The sequence below is a fragment of the Marmota flaviventris genome, chromosome 5, assembly GCF_047511675.1.
Source record: "Marmota flaviventris isolate mMarFla1 chromosome 5, mMarFla1.hap1, whole genome shotgun sequence".
Lineage (NCBI taxonomy): Eukaryota > Metazoa > Chordata > Mammalia > Rodentia > Sciuridae > Marmota > Marmota flaviventris.
This window is the reverse complement of record NC_092502.1, coordinates 130,795,632-130,805,979: the sequence shown is the minus strand read 5'-3', so window position 1 is coordinate 130,805,979 and position 10,348 is coordinate 130,795,632. Positions and strand designations below refer to the sequence as shown.

Sequence of the window (10,348 nt, the reverse complement as noted above, 5' to 3'; positions counted from 1 at the left end):
CATCAAACACATTTTTTTTGGCAAGAAATGCATGGCATTTAATATTAGTAACTATCAGTTAAAATATTTAAATTTTGAAAATAAAACTTTTAATTTAAAATTTTTTAAAAATGAGTAATTATATAAAGACTGAAGCAGTTTTCTCCCTACCCCCAGCATCCTATCCCCAAGTGACTTCATATATTTCAGGGCACATCAGTAATCATCTGGACATTCCCCTGCTGTTTTCCTTACTTAAAACAGTTGCTTGGTGGTCAATATATTTACATAGTTCATGTGTGCTGTGCTTTCAAGCATTGAGAGTTCAAATTTATTTCACATAAAAGCAAGAACCCAAAGTGCCAAAAGGTGATCATGGGCATGAACTGAACCCAGCAGATATAATATTTGCCTATGACTCAGTTTCACCATTTGTTTTCCCAGTTGTCACCTATTGGCAACATCTTAAACGTGGTACAGGCTACAGACTACTCAGAGAGGATATCGTTTTCCTGTTTTATTTCTATATATGTAATATAAGCCATAGGAGTGGAACCAGGTTCATTCATGCCCACAGAGTTCATGTGCTTATCTGGGCACTGCCTAAGTCACTGCTTACACCAATTCTCCAGCCTTCTGCACCTGTGGCATAGATGGAACCTGAGCACACAGATGGTCACTATCCAAGGACTGGAGGAGAAATCAAGAACTGGAGGTAACATCACGTCCATCCATGGTATACATTGTGACCAGACACATCCACAAACTACCAAATATTTCAGAAGTCAAAGGTGCCTTGCCTTAGAGGTTATAAAGTCTGTGCCCTCCTATAGGTGAAGCCAGGAAGGTCTGTGGAGAGGTGGGAACTGAGTTACAAGCCACACTGTCAGTGTCAGAATTGGGTCAGAAATCCAGCCACCATGAAGGCCAGTTCCAAGCTTTCACTCTCACTGCCTGCCTCACACTTGGTCCCCTTTCCTGGCCATCATGATATAACAAAAATAGAAGGGAAGAGGGATTGCACAGAATGCTTATCATGGCTTTCTCATTTATATATTCATATGGTGTTTCTACAAGATCTTAATGTTCTTTTCCTCACAGTCTTCAAGATCAGATCTATTTATTATTCTTTAATGACTTTGTACAAAATATTTGTTCTTTTTAAGTAAAGTTATTATACCCATGTTTCATAAGATGCATATATATAGACAGGACATTTTCAGCTTAGTCTCTTTTACTGTGATAATTTACGAGCACTGACCCAGCTACTTTGAAAGGTAATGGTGCTGGGCCAGCTTTAGCAACTTGGAGACTCTGTCTCAAAATAAAATAAAAAGGACTGGGGATGTAGCTCAGTGTGTGAAGCACCTCTAGGTTCAGTCATATTCATATATATATATATATATATATATATATATGTGTGTGTGTGTGTGTGTGTGTGTGTGTGTGTGTGTGTCAAAAAATTTGAGGATCTTACTTTAAGCTTCCATACAAAAAAAAAAATGTTGGGGGGGAGGGGGGGCAGAGAAAAAAATACCCATACAGTGCTCTGTTCTTTAACGAGGTAATTTACCCAGGGGAGGTCAGGAGTGGGGAAGTAAAAGAAAACCAGCAGTCTTTCTAACTTCTTTTTAATTGTTTAACTTTATTACTGTTGCACCATTTATACAATTACATATAATTTCAATGCATCCATTGTACATTTTTTTATTTTTTTATTTTTTATTTTTTTTTTCCATTTTCCAATGAGTGGTGTGTTGGTGTCTGTGACACAGAATGAAGAGAAACTGGAACTGCAATGAACGCAGACTTTTTTTTTTTTTTTTTCATTTCCACTGACCAATAAACAGAACTACAGGTGCACCCAACCACGGACATGCATTAACTCGTCATGAGAAATCTAGGTAGGCTAAGTACGATGAGAGAATGTTTGTTACTCCCAAAATTATCTGGAGAGGAAGAATGGAGGGTTGGCATCGAGATACATATGGACAAGCTAAGTGGGCTCCGTCTGAAAGTTGGCATTCATCCACAACATTAAAAAAATATCAAAATAAGAAAGGCTGTAAATTAAAAAGAAAACACAGAAAATACTGCTTTCCTAAAGATCTGATTGCCTTGGCACAGGCCCTGTGGGCAGCATCAAACGCCCCACTCCCAACTCCCAGGCAGAAGCGGAGAGACTGGGCTCCTAGCGGTGGAGTCGTGCGTGCGTGCGCAGCAGTTCACGTACGAACCATGTACTGTACTTTCAGACGCTCATCTTCAAAATCCAGGACTTATTGGTAAAGTTGACTGAAGGTATATTAGATATTTCCCCACAAAAATACTATTTGGATTCTCCCACCCCCTCCCTCCCTCGATGGGACAGCATCCTTTTCCCCCCTTGGGCAATACATATCCTTACTTCCGATTTGAAACAAGTTAGTATAGGAGAGAGAGAGTGAGAGACAGTGTGAGAGACAGAGAAAGAGGGGGGGGGGGAGAGCGAGAGAAAGAGAGAGAGAGAGAGGCTGTTTGTAAGTGGCATTTCCCTAGGCGTCCCGGTTACTCTTTCACGGCCACGCTCTGCTCGGCAGCTGGGGCCTCTCCAGGCTGGGGCTCGTCGGTGGGCGCTGCGGGCGCTGGAGCCTTGGTACTACTAGGCGCTTCCGAGGCTGCAGGGGGCTCCTTGGGGCAGGCGGCCGCCTCGGCGCTGCTAGGTTTTGAGTCTGAGGCCGGGGCCCCGTCACTTTTCGTTTCCTGGGTGGCAGGAGCTGCGGGAGCCTCAGTCTTTTTGGGTTCCCCTTCCTCCTTGCCCGCGCCGTCCCCGGGCGCGCTGGCTGAGCTCTCCGCCGCGCCCGCCTCGGCCGCGCTGGGCGCTTCCGCGGCCCCGGGCCCAGGCTCCTGCGCGGGCGCAGCCGCTGGCTCGGGCTGCTCCTCAGCGCCGCCCTCGCTCTTCTCGGGCTCAGCCTTGGGCGCCTCCTCCTTGGCTGCAGCCGCCGCCTTGTCGCCTTCCTGCGCCTCTGCTTTGCCCTCGGCGTCCGCCGCCTTGTCGGGCTTCTCCTCCTGGCTCTCCTTGGCCTCTGCCGCGTCGGCGGCCGCCTGGGGCTCGCTCTCCTTTGGGGTCCCCTCCTCTTCGGTGCCCGTGCCTTCGGCCTTCTTGTCTTTGTCCTTGGCCTTCTCGTCATTCACATTGTAGCCCTTCTTCTTCTTGCTGAGCTTGCCTCCCATCTTGGAGCTCTGGAAGCAAACAGAAGACAAGACAAAAGGGGTTAGTGGCCAGCCGTCAAGGCGTCAGGCTCAGGCGCAGAGCAAGGGGCTTGGTCCCAGGTATCGCACTTGAAGAAATGGACGGCAGAGCACATCGTGCTACACGTATTGTATCACAGTTAAAAATAAAAACTAAACATGGGTCAAAAATGTAAAAATGGCAGTGGCAGTCACTCTAGGTCTATATGGGCTTCATCTTTTTTTTTTTTTGGGAGGGGGGGTACTGAGGATTGAACTCAGAAACACTTAACCACTGAGCCTTGTCCACTGAGCCTTGTCCCCGGCCCTATTTTATTTAGAGACAGGGCCTCACTGAGTTGGTAGTGCCTTGCCTTTGCTGAAGCTAGCTTTGATCTCGATATCCTCCTGCCTCAACCTCCCCAGCCTCTGGGATTACAGGTGAGCGCCACCACGCCCGCTGGGCTTCATCCTTTTAAAGTACATTCTGCATAGCTGCAATAAAGCACAAATCGGGAATTTCTAGGAAATAATCTCAAACTACAACTCTCTTCAAGCTCCTTCATTCATCTGTTTCTATACGCAAACACATCTTAAAGACCTGAGGGCAGGATTCACTCTTCTAACCAAGGAAGAGCAAGAGTGGAAAGTACACTTTCTCTAGCTTTATTTAATTTCCTAGTGTGTCTGATTTGTATTCATTGCTTTTCAAGGTACTTTTGGCTTAAACGAATAGTTCCATAGTAATATAAAATTGTCTCCTGATAGAATCTGAATTATATATGCCAGGTAAAGGGCCTTTAATGGCCTTTTCCACTCAAAAGTTACTTCTCTATCTTGAGGCTCTTTCTTCCATTCTGATTAAAGAACCACTGGTGTATTTGAGGGCCTACTATTTCTTTTTTCTTTAAGACAGGATCTTGCTGTGTTGTTCAGGTTCAATTCAAACTAGAAAACCACTTGCCTTAGTCTTGCTGAGGGGATAGGACTACAGGCATGCACCACCACACAAGCTCAACTGGTTCTATTTGAATCATGAATTTTTCTTCTCTGATACCAAAGCATTAAACCAGAAAAATAATAAATTATATATTCATAATTAAAAATTCATAATTCACCATTGGTGCATTAAAAAATAGGAAACCTTTTTTTTCTTCAAATGCATTTTTCTAGTATCATATCCGTGAGAATCCACTGAAATGTTGGTCTTTCAAAAGATATCAGTTGCTTTTCCTATAGGAAACATGGCCAAAATTACATACCACGGTCCCCTTCAGTCCTACAAATGAAAGGTGTCCAGCAGAGGGGGAACACCTTCCCAGGTCCCAGCAGAAGCTGGAAAGTCCAAGAGACCATCTAGTTCTGGCCCAGGTCAGTGTTTACTACTGGGAGAATTATAGCATTCTCCTTAATCAGTCATCTTTTTGAAAATATCCACTCAGTACTGAAAATGAGCTGTTCATTCATTACACTCCTTGGAATCATGATTCATGATAGTAAAATAACCCACGTTCATCTTTTAAAAGTCAGGTGTGGGATAGAAAGCACTACTCTTCAGTAAAATTTGTCGCTCCACTCTATCCAAATTTTCTGTCTGAAATGACTTCAACAGTTGGAGGGGGGGGAAAGCAATAAATTGAAAGATGATTAAAATAGTCTTATTTTCAAGAAAAGTCTTTATCACATTATCCAAAAAATTCTCTTACATGTCTTTAAAAAATGGCTTTTGGTCAAAATCTATTTTAGATAATTCACAATTTTTCAAGCAGAAGTAGGAGCAAAATATATGGTAAAAATAAAATTTAGGGGGCTGGGGTTGTGGCTCAGCGGTAGAGCGCTCACCTTGCATGTGCAAGACTCTGGGTTCGATCCTCAGCCCCACATAAAAATAAATAAGTGAAATAAAGGTATTGTGTCCAACTACAACTAAAAAATAAATATTAAAATAAAATAAAATTTAGTTTTAATGCAAAGCAATAAATGAAAATAAAAATAAATCTGATCAATATTTTAAATTATAATTTGTAACTCTCAGTGAATTCTTAATAAGCCAGTGTACATGGATGGTTTATATCAATTATAATTTTAGTTCTGATATTTCAAAATTCATTTTGGTAAATTAGGTTGAACTAAAAAAGAAGAAACCTGATAGGCCTGCAGTAAGTATCTTCTCCCAATTCCCAACCTAGAAATTACGGACCATGAGACAAATAAATGTAGTGTGCATTGTGAGCATAACGGGGGTGCTTCATTCTGACACCCACAGCATGAAATTCTATATAGCAATCCCCAGAGGTTAAAGTCCTGTTGGTTTACAAACCTAAAATCTAAGTTACTAAAATTGGTTTTCTGAAACACAATTAAAGTCACATTCTATTCTCTAAGTCCAGCTGCACTGCTTTTCTGGGTAAGAAGTGAACATAATCAAGTTGTGGTAAGAGAAATTGTCTTTAATTCTGTTCTTTTTTCAAATGCAAAGTTAAGTAAATACCCCCAGTTTTCAGGTAATTTACTTGTGTGAGCTATAGTGAGGTAGCAGAGAAAGACTTGTAGAATGCCCTAGATCCCTGGAACAGCAGGGTCATCTGGTGAGTTCCCAACACAATGGAGTGAAGACCTTGCTTACTTTCAGGGGTAAATGAAAATCTAATGTTTCCTAGGTTCAGGCAAAATCCTAATCCTAAACATACACAGTCACTTAACTCTTTAAGCAGCACCATGCAGCTGTTGGCCATTAGTACCCTCTTTACCCAAAAGGAAGTCCTATCTGAGTTCATGGTGCTGTTTAATAAGCAAAAGGCCAAGTCCAGCAACATCTGGTAGGAAAGAAGACACCATTGAGGAGGTCAGAGGGGACTCCACCAAGAGGCTGGCAACCAGGCAGAGCTTCCAGCCCAGGAATGTCACCCTCTTTGGGTCACAGGGTCACAGATAGGGATGTGGGGAAAGTAAGGAAAAAAAGTTAGCTTTTCATCTTCCTATTTGCCAAAGAACCTTTGCATCCACACCCTTAGGAAATAAGGGAGAATATGGGCATGGAGTCTAATAATTTCCCTCATTTCTATTAACTTCTGTTTATGGGAAAAAAAATCATTTGGCGGAGAAAGTTGGAACTTTTAAGTTGAAAAAGAGATACATATTTCAACAAGTTACTATTTAATTCTCCCTTGAAGTCACTTAAACCTAAACCAAAGCAAAACCCAAAGGGCTAAGGCTGCCTTTACATTGGTCCACATTCAGGCCATCCACTAGCAGGTGAGTGGCACAGAAAGGATCCTCAGATGCCGAATGCAGACTAAGTTCCATGTGTTCATACAACAACACACACTAGAGTTGATCTCAGTCCTCACATCCCAAAGGAAAGAAAATCAGGAGCTGTCCTTTAAAATCACAAGAAACCTCTCTGTCACAAGGGTCAACCTGATGTAGAAAATAATTAACAATAAACAGCAATAGAGAAAAGTATTTTGAGTTTAATCTGGTAAATGTTGGACTAGAATTGTTTCAGGGAAACTCTGGACACTGAGTCATGGTTGTCTAGTAAGGTGTTAATAAGAATTCTATCTCCATAGCACACCAGCCTTGAATCCTTGGGTAAGTTATGTAACACTGCTGTCCCACTATTTCCTGTAAAATAACAAAAATCAATTTAGTGGGAATTTCATTTGAGGCATCAGTACAACATTTGACCTTTCAGAGGTCTACAATAAGTGTTAGTTCCTTTCCTTATCATTTAATTTTATAATTCTTAAGTAATTTCATGCTTATAAACTGCAACAGAATAGCAAACATGGATTTCACAAACACACATTCTAGAACCAGCCATTAGAAGCACTGTACTTAAAAGTATACATTAAAAATAAAAACTTTAAAAAATGGTATCTAAAGGATGTTTGGTATGTGTTTTATACCAAATTCCAAGCAAGCTCCTGCTCTCTCTGTATATGTGTAAAGGAAGTCTGTACAGTAATCTACTGTTGCCATACTGCTGTTAAAATCAGTCTGCTTCTTTGATTTGAATGCTTTTATGTACTTAAGATTTGAGAGGTAGTGAGTCTTTTTAAATAGATTAACAGCCCATTATATGAAGAAATCAGTTTCTAGACAAAGATAAAAATTACAGATTAGTCATCAAGTTCATTGCTCTTGTTTTGAATGAGTCCCAGGTGATCATGGAAGAACCATCCTTCCATCTTCCCTGAATTCTCATGACCTCTTCATCACTTGGTTCAAGCAAACAAGAAACTCTACTTTCATCATCAGGATGGAAAAGAATCCAATTGCCTTAGTTAAAATTCAATCATGGCCTCAAATTTTTATGCATGAAAGCTAAAAAATTTGATCTGCACTTTGTCTTGGTTAATAAGCTAAACATAAAAGACTTCTGAGGAAGTAACATTGTCAAGTCCCCTATCAACACTTCCTACAGATTCATTTTTTAAAATATCAAAGAGTTTAATATTTTAAAGCAAATAGATATACACACACATATATGCTAAATCTCCCACAATTGTCTTATAACCAATTCTATTCCCTTTGCTTTATAAAACCCAGACTGTATTTAATTAATCCCATTGGCTATAAACCAATGCTCTAGAAGAAATGTTTTCAAGTCCCACACCCTTTTGCAGTGCTAGTTGATCAAAACAACCTGAAATGGGAACCTGGAAAACCAGAGGTAGGTCTAGAAAGGTTACAGTTTCATTGGTGGTTAATGGCCACACCAGCCCAGTTCTTTTGGCTGACACCTGTTGAGGAACTCAGAGTTTGCACCCACATAATATGCACCCACCCCCTCTGGAGACTGACATCATGGAATGGTTGTCAGATTAACCACACTCTCTTGGCTGGCACTAGCTTTCTCTTGCTTATTGGTAATTCTCATAAAGACTAAGTACGCATTTATGAACTTTCATGAAACTTCTAAACCTTTGTTTCTCCACCTTCTTCATCAGAAAAGCAAATAAAAGAACAACTTACTAGTTATGTAAGCCAGGTAAAGTGATTTTTTTTTTTTTTGATCCTTGGAAGCAACTGCATACTAATAATAACAATATATAATAATGATGATGATAATAAAAGGACAAAGAATAGGCCCTAATTTTCTCTCCAAAACAAATATTAGGAGGATTCTGTCAAATTTTGATGCTGACAGATATATCTTTCCTTAAAGAAAATTTTATTGATCACCTACTGTTCAAATTTTGTGGTAAAATTTGTGGTCTTACATAATGCCATTATAACATTTCTAAAAAACACTAAAAACATTGGTTCTATTGGGAATTTCAATATGAAAACTATATAGCTATGTAAAATTTAAAAATTTATATCTATATGAATATTTGTATTTTACATTTGTATGAAAGTTTGGGAGATCAAAGGTGAGTAATAATTTGAAATATTTTGTAAACAAGATACTATAAAAAAGGAGATGATCTTCAAAGTTTTTCTAATAGTTCATTTCTTTCCTTCTAGGAAGGCAGCCCAGAACAGGAAAGACTCTGCTTAGCCATTCAAATCATCCGAGTTGTGTTTATTTTATACACAAAATCCCTAGGACACACAGGCCCAAAGCACCTTCATGCAAGCTTAATTACCATGGAATTCCATTAAACAACTACGGTTCTCACAAACTACCACACGACTTGGCTACTAACATGATCTAATTCATCCAAAACATTCCTAATATGCACTTAATGTTTTTCTTACCTTAAGCCAAACTACCTGAAAGTCAAATGAATGAAAAGTTAGAATTCATTTGAGAAAATAAAAGTGAAAAGGCCGGTGACAAAATGACATGCAGGAAAAAATTAAAATTATAAAATCTTTCCCTCAGGACTTGCGTCAAAAACAAGCTATCTAGTATTCAGAGTGAAGTTGGCTAAAAAACAGCCGATGTGCTGGGTGCCAGACTCCACCATCAACAACATACTGAGTCTGAACCAAGTCACCTTTGCTCTGGGTCTCAAATTTCTTAATCAGTACAATGAAGATTTTAAAATTTATTCTGTTTTGGGGGAAAAAGATTTTTTTATGAATGCATATGGCACTAAATAAAATGTTAAGCATGGGAAAAATGTGACATTATCAATAAAGTTCTCTCATAAAAACTAATATCATCATACCCTCAAGATTAAATTGAGAGCCAGCCAGTTTAATCACTATGATTGGATAGTCTTTCTACATGATTTCAATGTCTGTGAAGCTTATTGAAAATTAAAAATAAAATAGTGCTCTATATGGGTAATAAGAATTGTAATGCATTCTGCTGTCATATATAAATAAAAATATATATAAAAAGAAACTTAAAAATAAAAATGATTTTTGAAAAATTAGAAATAAAAATTTGTACAGTAATACCTAAATATTTACCAAGGCATATAACTTTTAAAACGTTCTCAATTACATTTAGGAAATGTTTTCAGGATAATGTATCAGCTTCAGTAATGAGTCAGGATGGAACTACACACTGAAGACATCTCAGATGAAGTCATAACTGTCAGAAAAGGAAGATTTCATGAGCTTCCCTGGCACAGAACACTTTGACAGTGTTGTGGTTATTTATAAAAGACACTCAGTTGTTTCCCTTTACCTATTTTCAGCAAGTCATCTACCAGCCATCAGTGGTCCTGCCTGGCAAGATTTGCCCTATGCCCAGTCTCTGTGAGCAAGAGTACTTCCTAAACCAACCAAACCATCTTTCAATGCAAAGCAGCATCAGCCTACAGATATTTTAAAATTACCATTCCAAAAAGAGTAAAATCGACGCGAGTCTAATCACAATTCTCACACACCAACATGACATTCAGTTTAGTGCTGTGTAGGAATGTTGAGAAAATAATAAGTGGGAAGAGTTCTCAGGCCCAGAGTTTTAGAACAATATATCCACGACCCTCTGAAGAAAAAAAGTGACTTCTAACTTAAAATAGAAACCAAGCAATATAAAAAAAATTAGCAAACCTGGAAAGCTAAATTAAAACATTTTCCTTTTACCTCTTTGTAGCCTATGAGAACCATTTAATTATAAATTCAGTCTCATGAATCTAAGATGAATTTGTTTCCTGTACATAAAACCCATTTGTAAAAACATAAGTAAACACATACCAATGTAGGACATATTTGGTTGACATTGTAGACAGTGTGTGTAAGTCTTCAGGAT

The 10,348-nt window shown here is 39.2% G+C and overlaps 1 protein-coding gene across 2 annotated transcripts in view; it reads right to left on the bottom strand.

The window, feature by feature from the left end:
- Window positions 1–1,604: 1,604 nt before the first annotated feature.
- Basp1 (brain abundant membrane attached signal protein 1) overlaps window positions 1,605–10,348 on the bottom strand; it is a 52,886-nt gene continuing 44,142 nt past the window's right edge. For both annotated transcript variants that reach the window (XM_027954406.2, XM_027954407.2), the window contains exon 2: window positions 1,605–3,201. In XM_027954406.2, coding sequence (XP_027810207.1) covers window positions 2,527–3,192 — 666 coding nt within the window. In that variant the 5' untranslated portion in view covers window positions 3,193–3,201 and the 3' untranslated portion in view covers window positions 1,605–2,526. The remainder of the gene's footprint in view (window positions 3,202–10,348) is intronic.